This window comes from Cyprinodon tularosa, unplaced genomic scaffold, assembly GCF_016077235.1.
Source record: "Cyprinodon tularosa strain WSP-4 unplaced genomic scaffold, ASM1607723v1 ctg292, whole genome shotgun sequence".
Lineage (NCBI taxonomy): Eukaryota > Metazoa > Chordata > Actinopteri > Cyprinodontiformes > Cyprinodontidae > Cyprinodon > Cyprinodon tularosa.
Genome location: NW_024038999.1, coordinates 728,988 through 755,636, shown reverse-complemented (window position 1 = coordinate 755,636; position 26,649 = coordinate 728,988). Strand labels below are relative to the sequence as shown.

At 38.6% G+C, this 26,649-nt stretch overlaps 1 protein-coding gene across 1 annotated transcript; it reads left to right on the top strand.

The window, feature by feature from the left end:
• Positions 1-14,810: 14,810 nt before the first annotated feature.
• On the top strand, positions 14,811-26,100 carry LOC119787289 (transcription factor Sox-9-A-like). The gene is made up of 3 exons (XM_038291068.1): positions 14,811-15,323; positions 23,789-24,039; positions 24,123-26,100. The coding sequence occupies exons 1-3, from the start codon at positions 14,884-14,886 to the stop codon at positions 24,905-24,907; spliced, it is 1,476 nt and encodes a 491-aa protein (XP_038146996.1). The 5' UTR covers positions 14,811-14,883; the 3' UTR covers positions 24,908-26,100.
• Positions 26,101-26,649: the final 549 nt, after the last annotated feature.

Below are 26,649 nucleotides of genomic sequence, written 5' to 3'. Positions count from 1 at the left end.
ATTATTTTTTTTCATTGTGCTATTCATTCATTACAGGAATTGTTAAGCATTTTTTTAATAAATACAATTTGAATAAAATTATAATTTGTTATTGTATTCATTACAGTTGACTTTTACTGAAAAGCATTTTTAAAAATTCAACATTAAATATGTTATTGTAGGATTACGTAGGTCTATGTTAAGTGAGTGCATGACACAGACATCTCTATGCATGGGAACAGAGACCCCCCCCCCTGCTCCAAGGTGTCCTGGTTTTCCAAAATGAAAATATGGTCACCCTAACAATTGGTCTAGGACAGGATTTATCAGGCTTCTTACTTCCGAGCCAGTGAACGTGATGTTTTTCACCTGGTTCCCCGGGATTTTTAGCTTTTTAGCTTCTTCTCATGGATTGCCGCCTCGGGATCCTCTTCCTGCTGCTCAGCGATTCCTGCAAAGATGAGATTGTCTCTCATGCTCCGCGACAGAATGTCCAGAATGGATTCCTTAATCTTTTTATTTCCGCCGGACAGCTGGATCATCCCCTCTGTGAGTTTGGTGATTTCCCCCAGTGGTTTCTGGCAGTAGTACAGTAGCTTAAGCTGTGAGCTAATAATGGAGCTGGGACTATGAATCAGGCCTACTCTAACAAAATCATTGTCTGACTTTAGAAATGGTATTATGGAATTAAAGCCCACATTTCTCATAGATACATTGCTAAAGCTTTTTGAAAAAAGTTTCCCATAACAGTTGAAGCTGTTATAATATAAAGTGGCCCACCAGCATTACACGTATTCAGTGTAATGCCCTGAAAATGTGATGGCAATCGTTTTTATTTGTATTTGAACACAGAAGGAGAAAACTGTTAATTTATTTTGACATGTCTGGAGTAATCAATGTCTGAACTGAACTCTTTCCAAAAAAGTCCTTCTTTTCAGATAAGGGCATCACCACGCTTTATTTTCTTTTTTGAGTAACTGAGTTTAAAATAAACAGAAAATTCTGCTCTGTTTTTCCTTTGATAACTGTTTTCTGTCCCAAAGGAAGAGCTTGTGTTCATCTGAACAAACTGTTAATGAATAAAAGAAGGTAAAAAGCACAAAAAAAAACCCAAAACCTAAATTGATGCAGATAGTTTTATTATATTTTTGACTTTAATAAAACTTTCTCTGCTGGGACAGATTTTTCTCCTCATATGTCAAACATGCCATCTTTACCACCCTTCTCCATCCCAGTTTGAGTTTCTCTTCTTCCCAAACATCGATTTGGCATATTTACTCTGTCAACAGAAACGCCATGTTTTCCATTCCTCTGCCCTGTAAGTCAAGGTTTTCAAGCCAGCGCTGCTCTCCGAGTAAACTCACTTGTGTTTGGTGGCCTTGTGCAAATGAAATAAGCACACAACCCCAGCGATGTTCCACAAGCCATTGACACACAGCCAAATTGCCCCCTTTTATTTGTGTTCAAGTGAAGTATCTTAAACAAGCATGACCAGTGTAAAACACCAGCAATGTTAGACAGTGATGCTGTGGAACAACTGGTCTAATTGGCAAGACATAGAGGGAATTATTCAGTGATTCAATTGTACGTTCAGCTACACAAGTAAAGGCAAACAAGCAACACGTTACGAAATCCTGAGACAGTTATGAGTTCTCTTGTAAACCAACACCAAGAATATGGAAGGAAAAGAAGAGAAATAGGATGTGTAACTATTAAAAGACGTGAGTGCTTAAAACTGTGTGCAGCTCAGGAGCAAAAGGAGCTTGCGGTAGGATGAAATTAGCCCTACCTCACATCTGTAAGCCATTAAGCAACTTCAGGTAGCAACATGTCGTCTACATTAGGCTGAACTGAGATAAGATTTCCACATCTCCACAAAGCCTAATAAAAAATCAAAGGGGTAATGATTATATAAATGTGAAAACACATACTCATTTGGCTGTTTAAGCTGTTGAGTAATTTAAAAGTAGGATAACGGCTGCGTGTTTGGCTAATTATTATGGAGCATTTTGAAAATATTCCAAATTAATTCAAACTTTTCCTAAAAGTATTTACCCACATTAAGCTGCTTACTTTCTATCAAGTTATAACCCCAAACTTTGATATGTAGAAGAATAGAATTTTCTTGGATAGACCAGTACGTACAAAGTTATCACGATTTTGCAGCTAATGGCTGGCTTGATTGCTTATTGCATTCAGCTGTCTAGCTCTGCCCTATTCCTCATTACTCATCAGATCCAGCTGTTCCGGTTTCCAATTTAAGCTGCCTGTTTCCCAGCCATTGGGGCCAGAATATTCTCGAGTCCAGTGTAAAGGTTTTCTAGCTATCCGTGAGATTCTGATTACCTGATCCTAACTAGTTTATGCCCCTGAACTTCTGAGTTTTGGTGGCCCCTATTCTGCTCTGTTGCCTGATTTGTTTTCGGACCGTTACCTGGATTCTGCCTGCTATACACCTTGGACCTGTATTCGTACCCCTCTCTAGCTACCAAGATGAAAGCCATAAAAAAAGAACCATGGCACTTCAGTTAAAATGAGATTTATCAATTCATTCAGGGGACTTCTGAGGAAGACCAAGTGGACTGTTGAGACTTCTGGAAAAGGTATGCAACCCTTTTCCCAAGACTTTATCCTGTGGATATGAGGTAATTCCCTTGTTGGGCCTCTCTGACCCTCCGTTTGGAGCTGAAAGCATGACGAAAGGCTGACAGAAATCCCCAACAAGGAGCAGACATCCCTCCAGAATTGGGGAGTGAACTGGGAACCCCTGCCGAAAACAATGTCTGTGGGGAGACCATGCAGACGGAAAACTTCTCAGGTCAGAGAATTTTAAAACCAGTTGGGTTTAACATTCTTTGTCAGAGAAAAGTTAAAGTAACCAAAAAAAGTGTCTATCTACCTCTCTGGGATTAAGTCTTTTGGCAGACTTCAGATATTCCAAGTTCTTGTGGTGTTTCCAAACCAGAAAATTTGTTTTTGAACCCTCCAACCAGTCTCCATTCATCTAGAGCTAGTTTGACTGCAAGCAACTCTCTGTCCCTGACATCATATCTGAAAGCTTCTTAGAGAAAAAAGAATGGGGATGAGTCTTAGCCTCCTGGCTGAAAACTGCCCCAATACCCAGTGTTGGGAAAGTTCTCTTTCTATGTGAACTAGTTCAAAGTTCAGTTCACACATTTTTAAATGAACTAGTTCAGTTCATAGTTCATAATTCAAAATTTTTAACTAAGTTCACAGTTCCAAAAAATGAACTAGTTCATAGTTCTTTTTTTTTCATATATTGCTCAATTACACCATAGCCTACTGTAGAACCACAGACAGCAATTATTTTATCAGTTGTAACACTGAAACTGTGTGTCAGATTTCATCTTCATATCCAGTTTTGAATCCTTATCCAACCAGGGTTTACATTAGCATTGAGGGGACAGCATTTCCCCATTGTTGCTTTAATGCTTTGTTGCTGTCCATTCACTTCACTTCACATTCATAAGCCTGTTTACGTGATCATACTGCTGCTTTGTCGCATCCACGGTCGCCTCCATGCTGCTGTGGCTTCCACGCTGCATTTTGTTTTGATGACTCACGCGGCTGTAGGCTACGACGCTGGTAGCTGGTGTTGCCAGATTGGGTGTTTTCCCCGCTACATATTAAGGCCTGTTTACGGTGTGATTTAGCTGGGGTTTTGCCTGGAGGGCTCTATAGAAATCTGGCAACCTATTGAACGAAGTTGAACTGAGAGAGCGTGCCGTTCACAGACACCAGAATGAACGAGTTCACAATAACGTTCATCAGGCAGTAATACAGTACGTTCAGTTCACGTTCGCCCAAAATATGAACGAGTTCATTGAACTTTCGTTCAATGAACTCGTTCATATTTTGTATAAATTGCCTCTCGGGATCAGGAGACACCAGAAAAAGGTGCATAGGTAAATAAGGACTTAAGCCTTTGGAAAGCCCAATAAGCCTGATTAGACCTACAGAACCTAACTTTGGAGGAGGTGAGAGCATGAAGGGGCACGCCCACACTGTAAGATCCAATAGCTACTCTGACTAAATCAGTTAAGTTGACTAGGTTATCAAAAATATGTTGTGATTACTTTGATTTATGAAGAAACAGTTACTTTTAATAACAACAATGCAAAATACTTAGTGTTTTGAGTGAACATTACTTATGTTAGAGTTAAGCGACTAGCAATCAGTATTACTCCCACTGTGCATTTAAAAAAGAAGAAGTATGCATACGCAGTTTAGTCTTCTTCTTCTGTTGCTACTGTTTTATCGGTTAGTGTCTCCCGCTCAGGAAGCCAACAGTCCAGCACAGAGACCGAGGGATTAAGGATATTCTGCTGCCTCGACGTTTTCGCCGTCCTGTTCATTTTAGCAAAAATAAGGTAAGTCGTTAAGAAAGTATGTATTTGAAAGTGAAAAATATGTTTACTGCTACAAGCTTTTGCTAGCAAACGATAGCATAGTTGGCTAGCTACCAACACAACCTGTTAAGGCCATGCTAGGGTGTGTTTGGGCGGTGTCCCTACATCATCCTGTAGTGAGTTTAACATTTTCACACTGTTTCAAAGACAAGGCTGATTCCGTTCCTAGCTTCCGACTCGACTTTGGTCTAAAATACGGTGACCAAGCGTCCTCTTTTGCCCGGACATGTCTACTTCTTACGTCCTATTCGGGGCATCAGAGGGGGGATTCAACATTCATAGAAATTTCTGCTTCTCCCGTATTTAATTGGACTGTTTTTTTTTTTGTCTTTTTCAGTTCATCTATGAACTGGCTTCATAGATGAACCGCAAAAGCTAAAAAAATCCAGTGAACCGTCCCTGTCCTGACAAGTGGGAGGCTGAGTGCACCGCGTGGAAAGCTGACCCTTATGTTTTAGTGTCTAATAAAGTATTGTAGAGAGATCTCAAAGCTCCCATGGACACTTAAAAAACATAAATCTTTGAGGTGAAAGTTCTCCTGTAAAGTTAATTATTTTGTTAGACCTAAGAGAACAGGCTGCTATAAATGTAACTTTTGTTTAAGCTGGATTTTCTAATACAAAAGACATAATTTAGAACATTGTTTTATTTATGTATTTTACAGCTCATCTGAGCTCATCAGGAAGGAACCAGGAAGAGCTTCAACAAAACAAATCAGAATAAAGGGGCAGAATAATCCCCTCTGATTGGTTAATTAACACATCAGTAGTCCACCTGATGTGTTGAGGACCAGCTGCTCTGCAGACCACCCATTGAACCGCGTTCAAAATGTTGCCTGTATAAGGACCCACATCAACAGAAAGATGAAGACGCCCACCTGGAGATGTCTGATATCAGCTTTGGCTTTTTGATTTTTTTAATTATACAACATGAATGAGAAGGGAAAGTGTTGTAATGTGTTGTACTTTAATGAAAGGTGAACATTTTAGGGAACTGAGTGTTTGATATTAGTTTCTTTATAAAAAAGAAAGTCCAAGTGTTAGATGACCACCTGATGGCTGATGGTCAGTATTGGCAGAAATTTCTGGATTAGAGAATGAACTCTGATTTAGTTTGAGTGTGCCGATTAATTTATAAGCAAGTTCTTAGTTTTGAAACTTTATAGTATTAATGAAAATGAAAATTTGACCCTTTTTTTTTTATTTCTCACTCTTTTATTTCATCTGGACCAAAAACACAGCAGGTCCCATTGAAAAAACCCCCCATTAAACTTGACTCTTCAAACCTGGTCTTAAAGTGTTCTTCAGGGTAGGTAAGTCCAATAAAACACAGCTATTGATTTATGAAACCTTTATTAAATTTGTGAAAATTTATCTTTTTTTATGTTTATTTTCTATAAGAGCAGGTCCTGATGAAAAACCACAATTCTTAGACTCTTCAAATCTGGTCTCAGTTGTTCTTCAGTGTTTAGAATTGTGAAACAATGTGCAATTTGTGAAACCTAAATTTATAACTGTGTGAAGTATGCAAATATAAATCATTCGCAGTAACTGACATGCATAAGACAAAAACGTTTTTTTTTTCTTTTATAGAACTAGAGCTCCCTTTTGAGCAAAGGCCCAGTGCAGTAGATGTAAAATGCTCGTAGCCTATTGCTGCAGAAAACTCCACACTAAAGGAATAATTCCTCCAATAATGAAATGCAGTCAACATATACTGTACTTATTTAAAGATATTTGTTGCAGATGCATTGGACCTGTAAGCAGTGCCTGTTTTCTGCAGAAAAAAGAGGAAAGTTGTTAAAACACTGCCGTCTAAAACATGGATCTTTAAACCTCCTGGTTGAATAAAGGGAAAAGAGGAACCCTAGTGGAGCTGTGACTGAATTAAAGATTGACCAGACGTTCCCATTGCGGAGACGAGAGATTGTGGAGGCCAGACCTGCAGTAAAAAAGTTGGGGGCAGTTCAGACCCCCAACCTGGGAGATAAAGAAAGAAAAAGAAAAATAGCTTTTCTTTTTTTGTGTAACTTCACCCGTTCTATCGTGAAGAGTACATTTTCTTTAGTTCCACAAAAACTATGAATTCCGATTTTAATGGCAGACGTTTGATAAAGATAAATATAACAAATCCTGACATTTTCATCATAATTCAGTTTATCCCTTTCTAGTGGACCTAATACCTGGGGCATTTTCTTTTGTCTTTCTGTCTGGAGCCTACAAAAATGTAGTCTGTAGTTATTAGTATTTAGTCTACACTCGCCCAACACAGTTTAGAAAATCGGTTTTGCTGTGTGTTGTAGGTTTTTGCGGAGTTCAATAGTATAGTCACCAGCAACCTACAGGTGGACTTCTTTGAAGCTCTGGATCGATACACAATGTGGGACATAAAGACAATGTGGGACAAACCCTGTCCGAGTTGATTCAACAAATGGATGCAGTGGTATTATTTGTCTTTATCTTGGTAAGATGACTGGAAATAGTAGTTGGTCTTTTGTTGCCCTTTTCATATAAAAACAATGGTGGGAAAAAAATTGCTCACTTTCTATAGATTCCAACAGATCTTATAGCTCTAATTCGACATAGCTGTGGGATTTGTTAAAAGCTGCAGAAAGCGAGCAAACGCACTTATTTCATACATGTGAAGTGTATAATTACATATTCATTACACAATTTTGAAATGCAACGAATCTAATCTAAAAGCATATTTTCAATAGTTTCACCTCAGATTTACCTAAATACTTACGTTTCTTGACTTCAAAATTATATATTTTTAATTCATTAGGTTATTTTTTATCCTTGTTGCAACTCCAAAGAGGCCAAAACTTTGTATTTTTCTTCTCATTCACTGCCATTCGTAATTTCTTCTGCTCAAAGGTCTCATGAGCTCCACCTAAAGGGTTGTGACTTGGATACTGTGCTGCATCACAACTGTTATATTGTGCTACTTTGTAAATAGTTTTATTTAATTTTAGTGGGTGGGACATTCAGATGTCCTGATTAGTCAGGTTAATATTTCTAGCATCACTAATTGGTACTAGAAACACTATTTGGTTAAGTTAATAAATAAAATTGTTAGTACTGTTTGCAGCCAACTGTTACATGTGTGATTTAAGTCACACTCCTACCACTAGCTGGGGCAGTTTTAAACCTCAGGAAATTGTAACATTTGGCAGTTAGTTCCATTACTATTAGACTAGTTGATTAGTCTAAATTTAAATCTATTTCCAAGAAATATATTGTACTTATGAGGTTTAGAGAAGGCTGCTCAATTATGGACAAAGTCATTATTAGGATTATTTTCTAGTTGCACCATGCATCAATTTAGAATTTTTCTCCAAAGTCTTTAGCATTCCAAATAAATATAGGCTAGAAATATATACCTTACAGATGTTTTAAAATGTATAAAACATCAAATAACTAAAATAAATATACTTTGAATGTTAAATTAATCCAAAAACATAGAAAAACAAGAAAAAATAAACAATGCATCCAGCTACTTTTTCAATTGCAATTTTTCTGTATATGAAAAATAAATAAAGATACATGTTTGTATTTTAAAAATATTCTCAAAATAAACTGTTTTTTTTTAGTGCAATGCTGGAACATTTCTAATCTGTTTTTATTTTTTATTTTTTTTGTTAATGACACCCAAATTGCCTGGGATAAAATCAGAATAACTTTTAGAAATTGTGCAAAGAAAAATGACAAAATTTTTGTTTTGTTTTAACTCGATTATAAAAGTTTGGAGATTGCTTGACACAAAAATTTAAATCATGAACTTAATGCATTCTTAATTATTACCCCCACTTAAGGTTTTAAGAGGTTAAGAAGGAAATAACCTCAGTGTGGTAACCATACACAACTAGCTCCACCGGTTTTGTCATAAGAGATGACTGGTTAAGTTGATGGCCATCCAAGGCTTGTACCTTGTGGTAGTCCGGTGAGGGAAAAACTTTAATGCAGAGTCGTCTGGCCATGTCCCTATCCATGAACTCGGCATCAGCTCCAGAGTCCATAAAAGCCGAAAGACTATGACTACGTGCACTGACAGAAACAGTCATAGAGAGCAGAAATTCTGGGGAGGCACATAGTCTAGCTTGGCTCAGTAGGATTCTCACCCCTCCTACTGAGCCTGTCCTTTTTCCAGGCAAAATCTCACCCAATGTCTCTCTCCACAGCAGTAGAGACAGAGCTTAAGTTTGAAGCGGAGATCCCTCTACTCCTTGAAAAGACGTGTGCATCCTAGCTCCTCTAGCTGCTTCAGACAGTGAGGCTAATCCTGGGTGGAGAGCCCATCCTTGATACTTTCACTGAGTCCAGTGAAGAACACATCCAAGGGAGCTTCCTCATTCAAGGGGCTTTTAGCACTAATCGCCAGACCAATCCCCCTGTCCTCTAGAACAGGCATTCCCAAACTCGGTCCTCAAGGCCCCCTGTCCTGCAGGTTTTAGAGGTTTCTCTGCTTCAGCACAGCTGGTTATAATGATTGCAGTAGACCAAAAGCCTGTTAATAAGCTTTCAATTAAAATCAGCTGTGCTGGAGCAAGGAAACCTCTAAAACCTGCAGGACAGGGGGCCTTGAGGACCGAGTTTGGGGATGCCTGCTCTAGAAGCTTCTCTGCTGGGGAGAACTGGGCTGAAAACAATGATTAATTCCTTAGATAAACTTTTATATATACTACACAGGGAGCAGTTATTCTCCCAACCCAACGTTCCCGACAACTTTGCCTTTCTAGATGCTGAGATGACCTAGGCCACTTTAATATTATCAGAAGGAAACGTGGAGGGCTGCAACGTGTTCAAAGTGGATCTCATATTGGGTCAAAAAGTCCTGACATTGTTCTGGATCGCTCTTAAATAACTCCAGGGACGACAAGTGCAGCTCTTGGCAGACCACTCTATACAGGGAAGGCATCTGTTCGAACTGCAGTGAGAGAGGAATCAGAGGAAGGCAAAGCCTGATCATGCAAATGGGCAAGAATGTCCCGCACACCTGACTCTAATTGATTAATGCTGAATTCAATGTTCTCTCACCACTGTATGTCTGCTGATAGGTCCATGTTTGGCCAGATTAAAACAATGTGCAGCTGCATCAGCCGAGGTGACTCCACTTCTCTGCAGAAACGGAGATTCAGGTCAATGACTTCAGAACTAAAATGGGAACGTCAATTAGCCTGAAAGCCACCTACATGGCAAAGTTCAGTCTGAGTCCAGAAGGAGTGAAGTCCAGAGGAGCGGTACCCTCTAGCTTGTTACTGAGATGGAACCAGAGATATATGAGAGAAGAGGAGCAGCACGACCAGCAGCAGCCAGAGCATGCAGAGGAACCGAAGGATCCAGAAGGAAAAATCCAAGCCGTTGTCAGAAGACAGGTCCAAGGTCAACAACAGGTGGAATCCAGGTAACAGTCTGGAAAACAAGACAGTCAAACAGACCAGAACACGGGTGGCCAAAACTCAGAAGTCCAGGGGGCAGAAGAGGTCAGGAACAGCAGAAATAGGCACAACATGGAAGGCTAGAAATAGTCTTGCTTGAAGCTCAAATAATCTGGCACCAATGGCTGGGAAGTGTGGCCTAGTGGTTAGGGCATTGCGCTTGGAATCCAAAGGTATTGAGTTCAAGCTCCTCTCAGAAAAAAAGCACATAAGAGAAAATAAGATTTAAACACAGCCTAAGGTGCCAAGATCATGACATCCTGTACTTGTAATGTTAGATCTAGATAAAGATGCTGATTTCAGCTCCTGAAATCATGAAGGGCTCAAACATGAGCCCTTCATGATTTTAATGTCATGTTTGAGCCCCTTGAGATGACATGTGTTGTGAATTGGCGCTATATAAATAAACTGAATTGAATTGAAGCTGGAAATTCAAATGATTAGAACCAATCTTTGTATGGGCTTTTTGCTTTCTGGATTCCTCTGAAATGAATGATTATTCTATTTTGTGTAGGTTTCTCCTATCACCACTATGAATACCTTTAAAATGCATTTTAGTTCATTACTGTAACATTAAAAATGTGTTTATATCTCAAAAAAACATAATGAGTGAAGCAGCAGCAATTGCCTAAAACTAAAGACTTTTAGGAAAATCTTTATTTAAGAACAAGTTGTGACCCAAAATTCACTCAGGCTCAACGTTTTACATTTAACGCCTTGAGTTTGGTGCCAAAGATTTAGTTGGCAGGCAGCATGGAAAGCAGTGCAAGTTAGCAACAGTGTGAACCATTACAATGCTATAGTTCTGCTTACACATGTAGGCGACAGTAAAAATAAAATACTGTGAAAGTATTCCAGTCCTACCTTAGGTTTATTGCCAGAAGCACAAATTATGCCTTTTTGATTTACTTGAACTATTTAAACAGAAAGGTGTTTCAGATTTGTGTAATTCCACAATTGATGGGAACTAGTAATCAATTGTAACAGCACTTTTTCTATGTTCTCAAATTAAGTCACAAACATTCAAGGAAAAAAAAGGTAATGGGTTAAAAGCAAGGTTGTTGGATACTCAGTGAATTGATGCGCAATATGACTATGGAGCAATGAATGGTATCAATCATAAGCTGTTTTTTTGACAGCAACTGTGACTTTTAAGTCACTCTCCCTTTTTTTCCCGCCTTCCTTAATGACCGACACCCTGTGTAATGGGGTGCAGGTAAGTTTGTATTGTTTCCTTGACCACTGTCTCACCCTACTGGTCTCATGATGCAACTAGGTGTAGAGGAGGTCACTGAAAGGTTTTACTTTTAAAAAGGGTATCTACAGATTCTTCTATTCTTCTAATTTTCTTGTACAGCCATTTAAGTAAATTTTGCATTGTGAATATTCAAACCTGGATAACACTGGTGTGAAGATTTAAAGTCAGAAAAAATATAATACAATTACACAGCATTTACATGTGTGTATAGAATAGAAAAGAAAATATACTTGGGTATATGGCATATACCCACTTATTTCTCAATCAGCATTGCGTACACCAATGCTGATTGATCCCACTATTAATTAGAATTTCTGAGTGATATTTTCCATTTTTCCTAGGACAGTGAAGCCATCACTTTCTCTACTCTGCCTCTAATTGGCTGGTACTCACTGCCTTTACTGATTACATTGGTTAACTTTAGGCATGATGACCAGTAAGCCAATCTGAGGCAGACAAGGGTGGGTCATGCAGAGGTTAGCATTGGGCATATAATAAATAACATTAAGAAGTTTACTTTAAATTATTTGCCTTTAGGATTTGCAAAGAATCGGTAATATAAACAAACTAGTCAAACAACACGTTCATTTCCTAATTACAAATGTCCACTTAAATTAACATAAGCCAGCAGTTTGGCTAATGTTACCCTGTTACAGTTAAGCCTAATGTCGATGCCCGCTCTGCCCCCATCCCCGTAGGACAAGATCCTGTCAGTGAAGAGGAAGATGCCTCTTTGCTCTTAGCCAAAGTTAATACAACTTTGGATGAAGACGTCGACTACACTAGGTGGGCGTGGGCCGTTTTTATTGTTGGACCTCGTAAGTGATAACCTGTTAGGGCAGGACAGTAATGAGTTAGGAGGAGAAATCACTGTTCGTAAATGCATTTTAAATATTAAGTTACATATTGCTTTTTTTGAATAATTTCAATTATGAATTCCAATAATCATATGATATAATATATATATATATATGTATATATATCAGTGGCGGCCGGCCCATAGGGGGCGCTGGGGCACCGCCCTCCCTGATAAGAAGAGAGAAACGTAAAATATATTTTTAGAAATTAACTCATAAATGTCAGTTTTACTCTCTAGAGTATGTACCTGTTTTGTGTAACAAAACAAATTATATAAACTACATTTCCCTATCTACTGTCATTCATTTGTGGATTTCCACAGACAGACTCCTGTCTTGGGGCTGTGATCAGACTGCACCACATTTGCAGAGAATCTGTCAATCATGTACTATTGCTAGGTGAATTTAATGGCCAATCAGCGTCTCAGAACTTTATGGTCTTGGGGCGCTGAAAATACTGCACTTTAACAGGCTTCTGAACCCAAGCGCAGGTGCAGACAATTAGAGGGAAGATGGCGAACGTAACGAGCGAGATGCAGCTTCCACCAAATTCGGTGAGATCCTTATTTATCTACCCATTTGCCAGAAGAACATCCATGTTGTAAGGTAGGAAAATTTTATCTCATGGTTATTGTGACTGTGACGAATCCACCTCGTCGCTTAAAACTTTGCGTGCCACACAAACATTCCTGTTATACTGTGTTTGTGAGGACCAATACACTCGCGCTGAGACCAGTAGCTCCATGAACTTAAAACACACAAGCTGTTCCTGGTTACCTGCTGGCGTATTGAGGGTGCACACTTAATATTTCAGTGAGGTTAGCCGTGTGTGTGTGTGTATGTGTGTGTGTGTGTGTGGGTGTGTGGGGGGTGTGGGTGTGTACGTGTTTATGCTATGGGGACTTGTCATCTTCAGTCTGGCTGCGTCTTTGCTGGGTTCAAACCCAGTTTGGTGTAATTGAATAAGTCAATGAATCTGTGTAAAAGAATTAAGTTGTAAAAATTATTTGTTTTTGTACATCAATTGTTTGTGGAGGTAATATATGGACAAAACTGATTTATGAGAAGAAATCAGAAATAAGAGAGCCTGAGGTGAGGGGCTTAAACTATTTAATGAGGGCTGTGGGAAGAAAAGCGGCCATTTTTGTTTTCTGTTTCTTTGTTACATTGCTGGTAACTGGAGGGAGGCTGAGGCCCAGAGTATCGTGTACATGTTTAGTTTCTTTTGCACCCTGTTTTGAGTTTTCGAGCACAATAAATCACCAACACCGGTAACCCGACTGAGCCTGGATTCTTGGAGGCCAAAGAACCCCGTCACAGTGACCCAAATCATTACTGTTACTGTTATTATATAGTAAATTAAATCATTACTGTTAAGTTGTATCTATTGTCCAATTGTTTATTTGAATTCTTATTCCGGATTAGTTGGAGACATACACTAGGCTATATCAGCCCCACCAAAAATATTTTTCACCAGCCGCCACTGATATATATATATATATATATATTCCGTAAAAAAGACGTTTCGCCACCTCTCCAGGAAGCTTTCTCAATTAAAATGTCTGGATCCGCGGTGAGTTTGAGTCTTATATAGACAAAGCCTTGTATTGCTTGGAAACATGGCAATACAAGGCTTATTCTATATAAGACTCAAACGCACTGGAATTGAGAAAGCTTCCTGGAGAGATGGCGAAACGTCTTTAAATCTTGGAAACCAAGTCCAGTGGATATTTTTTTTTTACTTTTACGGAACGACTATGACCTGGATGACTGAGAATCTTCTTCAGCCTATACATATATATATAAAGATAGATAGATAGATAGATAGATAGATAGATAAAGTTAAACTAAAATAGTCTATATTTCAAGTTTGAAGAGTTTATGTACTTTTCAGTTCTTCCAACTGTATTTGATGCATTTGATTTTTATTTTTTTAATCTAAGCTGAATTATGAACAACAATGTTAAATACACATCTAAAAATTTTTATCTTAATAATTTTTAAAAAATAACCATTGTTGCCTCATCTGCATTTTATATCAATGCAGGCTGCCTGTGTAACCAGTAATACCAACAAACTGCTCCTGATTAAGTTATGTTCATTATATTAGAGGCCCAACCTAACTGTTGCTAACAGCTGGCCAAAGAGACAGTTTACAAAAGAAACTACTGATTTGCTAAGTGAAACAAAAGGTGTCATTAATGTGGATGGACTCAGGAATAAGAAATCCATAATTGTCTCTCTCTAGTTTTTGGGTCAGCATTGAGTTATTTTATAATCCTCCTCCCTGAGATCGAATAGCAAAATTTAATTGATGAAATAATACAAAGAAACGTTTGGGTTAAATACAGGATGGGTTTACATGTCATTGTTTCTGAGCTGCATAAAAAAAAGAGGGCGAGTATACCCACTTCTCCAGGGACCGCACTACAGATTTTTGTGTGTTCTGAGTGGAAAAAAGGTAGGGATCATATTCCCTAACTTTTGCGTCACACACAACAACCAATACGATTCAGGCTTTCCACCCAAACGGTAGCGTGTTATAAAGTATGCGTGCTAGAAGTCTTTGCAGTTCAAAGCACAGGAGCGCTTTCAGGATTTTTTTTTTTATTTCGGGATAAGAGAGGAGGTCTTTAACATTTCCCTTCGTTTTACTCCTGCTGCAAATAAACTCATAACAGCTTGCATGTAGGGCTCCATTGATGTGTGCAGATACCCTTGCCTTCCCGATCGGGTTTTACGCACGGCCACAGCGCAGCTGAGAATCCATTTTTTTTGCGTTTTCTCTTAAAAAGGGTTTTCCTAGGTTATTTTTCATTCTTTCATTTCATTGATTTTCATTCTTTTTTTTTTTTTTAGCAAACAAAAGTAAACAAGACCTCCCGAATTGCACGCATATTTCGCCACCGCGCAGTTTTGCGCATGGATCTCCTCGACCCCTTTCTAAAGATGACGGAAGAACAAGACAAATGTCTATCTGACTCCCCAAGCCCCAGCCTTTCGGAGGGCTCAGTGGGTTCCCCCTGCCCATCCGGTTCGGGATCTGACGCAGAGAATACCCGGCCGTCTGAGAACGCGCTCCGTCGTGCAGACGGGGCACTGCTGGGCGACTTCAAAAAGGATGCGGACGACAAGTTCCCTGCATGCATCCGCGAGGCTGTGTCCCAGGTACTCAAGGGCTACGACTGGACCCTTGTTCCGATGCCCGTGCGTGTAAATGGATCTATGAAGAACAAGCCGCATGTGAAGAGGCCGATGAACGCTTTTATGGTGTGGGCACAGGCGGCGCGAAGGAAGCTGGCGGACCAGTATCCGCACCTCCACAATGCGGAGCTCAGCAAAACTTTGGGAAAACTCTGGAGGTGAGTATCTGAGTTTACAAGGGCGGCTCCACGGGCAGGTATAAGGGACGAACTAATAATCAATAGATGATGCTCCAAAATGTTGATCCAGAGCCTAACTAGTTAAATACAGTATACATTTTACCTCAATAAAACTAAATAAATAAAACTAGTCATATATATGTATTTATATATAGTTAAGTGTATAGAGTGGCCATGTTTTTGTTGTCCTATGGGGACCATTTTCCAGGAATATGTTTTTTTGATTTTGGGGAACCTAAAGGTACTTCTGATAGGTTCTCCTCTCCTTTTTGTGATGTGAGTGTGTTAGGGTTAGAGTAGGGGCCAGGGATTATGGAGGACCAACTCTACCATATATAAAAATAAATACAGAAATAAATAAATGCTCAACAAATAAATAAGCGTACAATTAATAACCACCAAAAAAACAATAAACAAATAAATGTAAGTAGAAATTGAATTATACATTGAGACATAAATGTAAATAATTATTTTAATTAGCTTCTTTATTTATTTGCCTTTGTAATATTTACCTTGTTGATTTTTTTGACCTTTACAATCTTCAACTTTATTTTTTAATTACTTATATTTTTAAGTATTTATTTATGTGCATGTTATAATATCCTTTGTATTTTTGTACCCTAGTTATTTCTTCCTATTTATTTCTGCCTGCCCTTTTTACATTTCTGCCTCACTATGCAAATGAGGAGGGGGTGTGTCCTAGAGAGTCAACCTCTGCTCATTGGTTTGTTAGCATTTTACTGCATCGGTCGAATCTACAGGAGGAGAGGAGAGTCTGAAGTCATTAGAATGTGAGTAGGGACTCGTTTGCCAAACTTCGGCATCATAGTCAGCGGTCCTTCACACACGGCTATGCCGAGAGAGGGCCGCTGCAGACAGGCTGCCGTTAGCTTCGGAGCTCCGCTGGTGCCGCGGTCCTCCCAAGTTCGGAACATTTTCTTTTAAATTACGCATTGAATCTGTGAATGGGCCATATGGTGATGCTTAAAAGTATAATGTTCTCGCCTCAAATAATCTTAAAACGTACTTTTATTCAACAACAGCAACAGAAAAGAGAACATTTAACTTAATACTCTGAGCTCTGTGAGTTAAGAAGATGAGCTGCCAACCAATGAGCAGAAGTTGACTCTCTAGGACACACCCCCTCCTCATTTGCATAATGAGGCAGAAATGAATACAGAAATGTAAAAAGGGCAGGCAGAAATAAATAGCGGCGAAGAAATAACTAGGGTAAAAAAATACAAAAGGAAGAATAAAACAGACAAAAATATTGTAAAATGCACATAAATAAATACTTAGAAATATAAGTAATTAAAAAATGAAGTTGAAGATTATAAAGGACAAAAAATAAATAAGGTAAATATTAAAAAAGGCAAATAAATAAAGAAGCTAATAAAAGAGTTATATACATTTATGTTTCACTGTATAATTTAATTTCTACTTACATTTATTTATTTATTGTATTTTTGGTAGCAATTAATTGTATGCGCTTTTATTTATTGAGCATTAATTTATTTAAGTATTTATTTTAAATATGGCAGAGTTGGTCCTCCATGAGGGATAGACCATACATGAACTTAATGTGAATGGAAGTCAGTAGAAATTCCAAACAGGGATAGTGTGACATTACGTGTCAATAAGTGTATCTGTGTGTGAAATGGTGTCCATGGTTTTGAAATATTCAGAGGTGGGCAGAGTACCCCAAAAACGTACTCAAGTAAGAGTAGAACTTTTTGACATTTTTTTTTTTACACAAGGAAAAGTAAAAAGTAGCCATCCAGGAGAAGTGAAAAAGTATTTGTTAAAGGCTACCCAAATATTGGGTAGTTCTTGGATACAATATAACATCTGATTTAATGGTTAGAAATGATGCAGACTGACTTTGTGAGCAAGTTTGGGTATTTCAAAGACTCAAGTGCATGAAACAAAAAAAAATAATAAATGTCATGAATATACAGAAAAAAATTTATGCAGAAGAAATAATTTTAACAAATTAGGTTTTCCACATAAAACTTATATAAAACCAATCATCACCGTGAGAACTTTATATATGTCAGGAAAGGGTAAGGAACTATCACTGATAATATCTTATTGTATCTTCTCCTAAACTTGGAATAGTTACATTTACTCTCAGCGGACAAAGTTGTAAGAGATTCCAGTCAAAAAGAGTAGCGAGGCTTTTCAAGAATATTACTCAATTAAAAGCACAGTAACAAGTTTGGTACAGTAAGAGTACTCCTAAAAGTAGATGATTTTTTAAAATGTTACCCAAGTAAATTTACCTGAGTAAATGAAACTAGTTATATCCACATTTGGAAATATTTTAACTCTTCAAATTCTTAATCTAATTATGCTTAGTTTTAGATGAGGGCGGTTTCGGGAGTGAGTAAATATGTAAACAGGAGCTTCCTGGTGAGTATAATGATAGTATATATATTTAGAGATCAATAAATAGCACTCTTAATCAAGCTTTGTCTTTTCTTTTCTTAAATTAATGCTTGAAAAATTTAAACATTCAAACAAACCGGAATGGCCCGAAAGGCATTTACTCACCCGTGGCCCTCACCCTCCAAAAATAATTAAGTCAATTAAACTGTAAAAGTCTTCTATATTATTTAAAACATGTTTTACCCAATATCTCTCCCAAAGACAGACACGTTTTTCTATATATTTTTTGCTATTTGTGTAATGATTTGTGTAATTAATAAAAAAAATCCAATATTCAATCTAAAGGTATGTTCACACTAAACACGAATTTTGCTGATGGAGCAAATGATTCCCATGTTATTTTATGCAGAGGGCGGATTTGGAGCGGGAAAAAAAGCTGTGCAAAGTTTAGCAAGGAGAAGTTGGCCAATTCAATGTAGGGTGGTGAACTGCATGATTTTGGCGAGGTCAGCGATATTTTATCCCTGTCTTGCCTAAAAAATCTGAACCTTTGTTTACATTTGTGTCATGAAATCCAGTCAGGGACTAGATGTGGCTGTGAAGTGGAGTAAAGGAGCACAGCGGAGACAAGCTTTTCTTATTAAAAATGATGGATGGAGAAATGTTTTAACAAAGGTTGAAGTGGGGTTGTTCTTTAGAGGAGCTCTGCCGGCATCTGCCCAGGCAAACTTTGCTGATACACTCGTTACTCCTTTCATCCGTCGCAGTTAGGCTACAGAGGCCAGCTCCAGCCAGTCGTAGCTTCTCCTAGCTCTGCCTCCATGGTTGGCTTTGCTTCTCCAATGTACCACTGTCCTACTCCCTGGCATCTATAGCTAGTCCTAGCCAGCTGATGTTCTCAGACGCAGGCGTAGTCTCAGGGTTAGACATAATTAATGATCACTTTTGAAAAAGTTAATCAACCAGCATCCTTATTTGCCACCATCCTTTTCCAAAATCAACAACTTTTCTTTCTGTAGTGATCAATTGTTCCTCGACAGCACAGCGGTGCTGATATTGATAAACTCGATCAGCTGATTTTACTCACTGCCAGCTGGCTGCTTTCTTTGCTTGTTTGTGAGGGATCAGCTGGATCCCCGAAACCTTGCGCTTTTCTTCAAGTCATCAGTGAAGGTTTTCTACTTCTAATGGCTACCTTGCAACCTAATAAGTTCCCAAAAATAAAAGAAATGACAGAGTAGTTTTTAGTAGGAGCTTTTCGAATCAATCAAAAATAAAAAAGCACTTGCCGAGAGTTTTATGGATCTGGAGGTGTTTTCTTTACTTATAAAAATAACAGAAATAATATTCAAGTTGATTTACAAAAATGTAATTATAAACCTTAATCGGTGGTTTTATTCCTCACTCCTTCACCAAACAATCAGATCAACCTCATTCACAGCCATAGGCATTTTAGCTTATTTTTGAGGATGATGAAGCAACCCTAATTTGAATCAAAGTAACCCTAAAATATGAGGGGGTTTTTAATACTGTATATGCTTTAAAAAAAAGTGACATTGTAAAAACTATACAGTAATTTGGTTATTTAACACTTGATGTCCCAGAGAATTTCAGTTCTCCTGCAAGCCCCCATCCCCTTTTCAAGTGTGTATTCACTCTACCTTGCTAACTGTCCTTGTTGTAATGCAAATAACCTGTGATAGGACCAGCCCTCCTACATGAGACTGGATAAAGGCTGAAACAAACTGGCATCAGAACAAGAGCATGCTCCAAACACTTTTCATTACCTGCCCCTGCAATATCAGACCTTTTTGCAGGAATAACTTGATAAGTCATATCTACAGGTGCTGGTCATAAAATTAGAATATCATGAAAAAGTAGATTGATTTCAGTAATTCCATTTAAAAAGTTAAACTTGTATATTATATTCATACATTACATACAAACTCATATATTTCAGATGTTTATTTTGTTTAATTTTGATGATTACAAATGACAACAAATGAAAATCTCAAATTCATCATATCAGAAAATTAGAATATTACTGAAGACCAATAAAAACAAAGGATTTATAGAAATGTTGGCCAACTGAAAAGTATGAACATGAAAAGTATGAGCATGTACAGCACTCAGTATTTAGTTGGGCCTCCTTTGGCCTGTATTACTGCAGCAATGCGGCGTGGCATGGAGTCGATCAGTCTGTGGCACTGCTCAGGTGTTATGATAGCCCAGGTTGCTCTAATAGTGGCTTTTAGCTCTTCTGAATTGTTGGGTCTGGTGTATTGCATCTTCTTCTTCACAATACCCCATACATTTTCTATGGGGTTAAGGTCAGGAGAGTTTGCTGGCCAATTAAGAACAGGGATACCATGGTCCTTCAACCAGGTACTGGTAGCTTTGGCACTGTGTGCAGGTGCCAAGTCCTGTTGGAAAATGAAATCTGCATCTCCAAAAAGTTGGTCAGCTGCAGGAAGCATGAAGTGCTCTAAAACTTCCTGGTATGTGGCTGCGTTGACCCTGGACCTCAGAAAACACAATGGACCAACACCAGCAGATGACATGGCACCCCAAACCATCACTGACTGTGGAAACTTTACACTGGACTTCAAGCAACGTGGATGAAGTGCCTCTCTTCTTTTCCTCCAGACTCTGGGACCTTGATTTCCAAAGGAAATGCAAAATTTACTTTCATCAGAGAACATGACTTTGGACCACTCACCAGCAGTCCAGTCCTGTTTCTCTTTAGCCCAGGCAAGACGCTTCTGACGCTGTCTGTGGTTCAAGAGTGGCTTGACACAAGGAATGCGACAGCAGAAACCCATGTCTTTCATACGTCTGTGTGTGGTGGTTCTTGAAGCACTCACTCCAGCTGCAGTCCACTCTTTGTGAATCTCCCCCACATTTTTGAATGGGTTTTGTTTCACAATTCTCTCCAGGGTGCGGTTATCTCTCTTGCTTGTACACTTTTTTCGACCACATCTTTTCCTTCCCTTCGCCTCTCTATTAATGTGCTTGGACACTGAGCTCTGTGAACAGCCAGCCTCTTTAGCGATGACCTTTTGTGTCTTGCCCTCCTTGTGCAAGGTGTCGATGGTCGTCTTTTGGACAACTGTCAAGTCAGCAGTCTTCCCCATGATTGTGTAGCCTATAGAACTAGACTGAAAGACCATTTAAAGGCTTTTGCAGGTGGTTTGAGTTAATTAGCTGATTAGAGTGTGGCACCAGGGGCCATCAATTTTGAACCTTTTCACAATATTCTAATTTTCTGATATGATGAATTTGAGATTTTCATTTGTTGTCATTTGTAATCATCAAAATTAAACAAAATAAACATCTGAAATATATGAGTTTGTATGTAATGTATGAATATAATATACAAGTTTCACTTTTTAAATGGAATTACTGAAATCAATCAACTTTTTCATGATATTCTAATTTTATGACCAGCACCTGTACATCTGTTGAACAACAGATATCATACGGGTCCTAGTTCCTGAGCTGAGAACAGGACATAACAATGCTTTTCCAAGAAGGCAAGGCAGAGCTTATTTATATTGTCCATTCACCAACAGACTCATTGCAAAGCTCACTATGTGAAAGAAAGAAAAACTTACAGAATAATTGTATTTTGTCTGTTCTCGCCTTTTCATGTCATTAAACATTTCAACTTAGAGAATGACAAACAGTATAATTTCAATATTGGAGTAACATTTATTTCACCAAAGGAAAGGCTCTACATATGAGGCTACAATTGTCCCATTTAGCAGTTTTTACAAACCAAAGGTGAGTCCTTCCTGCATTTGCAACAGGTATACTTTGTGCAGAGCACACAACGCTCAGTGCTGTGGTTCCTGTTACAGAGATTGTGCAAATCTTTGTGTAAATTACCATTTCAAACAAAAGTACATTCTCCACATCTAGAATGAACACTCTGGTTGTCTATAAATTTATTTCAGATCTCCATATTCCTAATATTACTGTTCAGCATTTGTATTATTTTAACTATGACATTTTTTTTCCAGATATCATAAATACATTTTCAATAAAGCTAATAAATGTGAGAATGGCCAATTAAAATGTAAACATTTTACTTTCTAGATAAATAAAACTTAATTCTTACTAGTATATATATTTTTTCTAATATTCAGTGTCTGCTACAAAAATATATTTTAGAAAATATATTATTACAGTTAGGTCTAGGAGTGGGGTTTTGATCACAAGGAATCTTATTTTAGTAATCTACAAATGGAACAACATATAAACTTAACTCGAGCAATCTTCTTCTTAGCCACCTTCCTCTTCTTTGTAGCAGCACTGTTCCTCTGTCTTTTAATTACACTCTCCTTTTTTATAAATTTTTTTGGATTTCTGCATTTCTACATCTCTAGTTCCAAGTTGGTGAATTAAGAACCTTCTGTTGCCTGTTGTCATAGTGACTTGTCGAATAGGTTGCACACGTGCTTAACTCTTGAGAGGACCTACTTAAAATTGATTGAACAAATTGATAGCAGCCGCCTCGAAACCGAAAACTCAGAGTTCCCGTCTTTAGGCTAGATCAATTTAGATTTGCGGATTTGAATCTGAACTTGTTAAACCTTCTTCGTGAAACATACCCCAGGTTTATTAGAAATAATAATAAACAAAGACAAAACAAGTAAACAAGCCTGATGGAGCTCCTTAACTAAGATGTTGGCCAACGCTTTGAGGAAAACACTGCAAAACACTTGAAATGTTCAGTCATATTTCTGAACCTAATGATGGTTGTTTGTGAAATGCTAATCAGCGGGGCGCTCTAATGTGTCTGAGAGTGGTTTGTTTGATTATCTTTAAAACCACAACTCAAAATCAATGGTTAAATCTACTGAATCATTAGTAAATCATTATATTTTGTTTTGGTTTCTAGTTATTATTCTGTTATCAACAAAACACTCTGAACAAGTTTACAAAATATGAGTAGAAAACTGTAGAATTAATCTATTCTTGTCCGCACTAGAATATTAAGGTGAAAGTCATCATTACTGTAGACCCAGCTCCTATCGCAACTGTGAGAATAGATTAACGCAGATATTTCTGTATTCATATCGCCGGATAAGAGTCTGGTGTTAGCGCCATTAACCCTGACCACGGCCCACGACAAATATATATATATTAGTGCTGTCAAAATTATCGCGTTATTATCGCGTTAACGCGAGGCCATTTTAACGGCGATAATTTTTTAAACGTGAGATTAATGCTATGTTGTTTTATGGTACAATTTTCCAAGTACATCCCGCTGCAGCCTGCGAGAAGGCGGGGCTAATTTCCCCCAGTGTATGCATTTCTCATAGGCTTCAAGAGCGGAGCTCCTCAAGGAAAAAAGACGCTCATACACTGGGTAGCGCTAGTGCCTTTTCTTTAAGCCCCACCACCAACAAACAAGTTGAGTGTCTGGTAACTAGTAGCAACCTGAAATACGCTGAGAAAACAGATTACTGAGGTGAAATGGAATCTGCTACGGCACTCTTGCTGTCTGTGTACGCCACAGGTCGGTATCGTGTGTGTGTGTGTGTTGGTGGGTGTGTGTGTGTGTGTGTGTGTGTGTGTGTGTGTGTGATCTCATTTTTGTTAAGAGGCTGAAAAGTAACTTTCTAGACTGAAAGACTGTATTAACTGTAAAGACTGTCTTTTACATCAGCCTGTTTTCAGGGCCTTTTTTTTTGGCTACATATTTGTTATTTTTTGCTACATGCCTCCCCATCTTCTTGCCATATGTTTCTATGGCATAAATCAGTGTCTGTGACCTGTTTTCATTTAAAAAAAAGAACATTGGCACAAACCTAGCCTGTATGTATTTTTTGTATGTCATCGAGAGTATTTAAATGATTTTCAATCAGAAAAAAAATTTGCGATTAAAATGCGATTAATCACGAGTTAACTCAGGCATTGATGCGATTAATCGCGATTAAAAAAATTTAATCGATTGACAGCACTAATATATATATATATATATATATATATATATATATATATTGCATCATAATAAAACTAAATTCTGTAACTGTGTATTTTGTGCACAGACTTCTAAATGATGGTGAAAAGCGGCCATTTGTGGAAGAGGCTGAAAGGCTCCGGGTACAGCACAAGAAGGATCATCCGGACTATAAATACCAACCCCGGCGGAGGAAGACAGTAAAGAATGGCCAAAGTGAGTCAGAAGACTGCAGTGACAGAACACATATCTCCACCAACGCCATCTTCAAAGCTCTCCAGCAGGCAGACTCCCCTTCCTCCAGCATGGGGGAGTTGCACTCTCCTGCTGAACACTCAGGTGAGGAAAGGATGCTTTAATATGAGCAGTTACAAGTGAGACTTAACTACAGTCATTTAAACAAAGTTTTTTCGATCCTCTAGGCTCACAGGGCCCTCCAACCCCTCCTACCACCCCAAACACTGATTCCAGCTCAGGTAAGATAGACCTGAAGCGTGAAGTGGGGCTCCGTGCTCTGCCTGACGGCACTGTTGGGCGCCAGCTAAACATCGATTTCCATGATGTAGACATCACTGAGCTGAGCACCGATGTCATTTCTCACATCGAGACCTTCGACGTCAATGAGTTTGACCAGTACCTACCGCCCAATGGCCATCTGGGTCTAGCTGGCACCACTCCCATCAGCTATATTGGCAGCTACAGCATCAGCAACGGGGCCCCACTTAGTCCACGAGCAGCAGGGGGGGCAGCCTGGATGCCTAAAAGCCAGAACCAGCAAGGAGAGCAGCAACAGATTACCCTAACCACATTGGGGGGTGGGGGCTCAGATGCTCCTCAGGCCCAGCCAAGGACCCAGATCAAGAAAGAGCAGCTCAGTCCAAGTCACTACAGCGACCAGCAGAGTTCCCCACAGCACATTACCTACAGCCCCTTCAGCCTGCAGCACTTCAGCCCCTCCACCTACCCAGCCATCTCCAGGGCACATCAGTATGAGTACCCCGATCACCAGGGGGGAGGTACATCATACCACAGCCATGCGGGGGCAGGACAGGGCTCAAGTCTGTACTCTACTTTCAGTTACATGGCAACCCCAGTCCAGTCCATGTATACACCCATAGCAGATAACGCAGGGGCACCATCGATCCCTCAGGGCAGCTCGCAGCATTGGGAGCAGGCTCCAGTTTACACCCAACTCACTCGACCATGAGTTAAGAGAGGCTGATGCAGGACACAAAAACACAAATCTTACATACAAAACTTAACACTTTATGGGGGGGTCTTTCCCTGAATAAGACACTTGAATTCAAAGAAGAGAATTGCTACACTAAATGGTTGGCTCACTTAGTGCCTTGCTTATTTTATCACATTAGGAGCATATATTTTTGGAAAGAGGAAAACACTTAAGACAATCCTCTGTGAGGATTTATTCTTTGTTAATATTTCTTCAGGTACTGTGTATGATTTATTATCAATGGTGGCAGTTTTAAGCTCAAAGAAGGAGTTGGAGATGTTGAGGCTTTGCTGCAGGGATGTTTTCTTAAAAAGCAACAGCCTGTCAGATCAGATGGATTGATGGATTTTAAGGTTTACAAACTGAGCTGTAAAAGAAGTTCAAAAATCTATATTCCCATTCTAAGCTTCTCTGTGATTCTGTTGTAAGCGGATGATTACATTTTGCAAGTTTGGGTTATTGCAACATGATTGTTAGAAGGGCTATTATGCAACATAAGAGAAAACATGCCATTATAATTATCTGCGTTTCTAATGGAGCGCATTTCACCTTCTGTGCCTTGATGTTCCTACTTTTTAAAATTTTTTTCTTTCAAACCTTTTGTACGCTTGTCCTGTCACGGCCGCTGCTGAGGCCATAATTACCAGTTTATAGCATGCATTTAAAAGCTACAGGAAATCACCTTTAACCCTTGTGGGTGTCCCCCCGTTTCTCCCCACCCCCTATAGCATGCTAGTGCCCTCAATGTCCCACCCTATTGATCAAACCCAGTTAAACATTGTATTTATTTATTTGTTTGTTAGTTTTGACTTTAGTTTTCATACTGTTGTAATAAATATGGATTTTCCTCCTTGTGACGTTGAAAGCATAAACACTTTATCCCATTTTTTTCTCTTTGCAAGTTTTAGAAAAAATGGTACATGCTGTAAGTTTTTGTTGTTTATTTATCTTATTGCATCTCATAAATTAGTATTTTAAACATTTGAATTTTTTTTAAACATTAATAGTAGTTTTTTTTCATAGTTGTAAGGTTTCTTTAAGTGTGATTCAATACCATGGCTGGAAGAAATGGAAAATAATTTCACCTTTTAGTGTATTTAAACCCTTTTGTGTTCTGTAATGTCTTTAATCTGTCTTTTTATCTACATGGATTTTCATTAAAAAGGAAGATCTTTAAAAAAAAAACCAAAAGTCTAATTTATTTCTCCTTTAGACTATGAAGTTGGCATAGCTGTATTGTGAAATTTTTTCTTCTTTCTTCCTAAAACTGTGTTGTCCCCAAGCCACCCACACACCGGCACCAATACGCTTTCCTTCTGCTGGTAACTGCAGGGGGTACATAGGCAACTTGGTCGCAAAAAAATCAACCCTACTGCTATTCTCAACCTACCAGATTGTCCTGCAGACGGATGTGTTTTGGATGATGACTGCTTGTTGAGGCTTGTGTTATGGATGTGTAAAAACTTTAATATAGAGTAATTTTCACAGCAGTAGCATGAGACACTTAAAAGTTTTATCTCAATGCATTATTCTGATGGGAGAAAACCCTATTGCCCCAATCGCTTTTGCTCTTGCAGTAAGTTGTACAACCCTTTTTAGTAAAAAAAAGGCATATATTTTTTACCTTTTGTTTTTCCTGCCATTTAAATAGTTTTTTTAGCATTTATTTTTTTCTAAAGTTTATAATTTCATGCACTATGTAGGAGAAAAGGTCCACA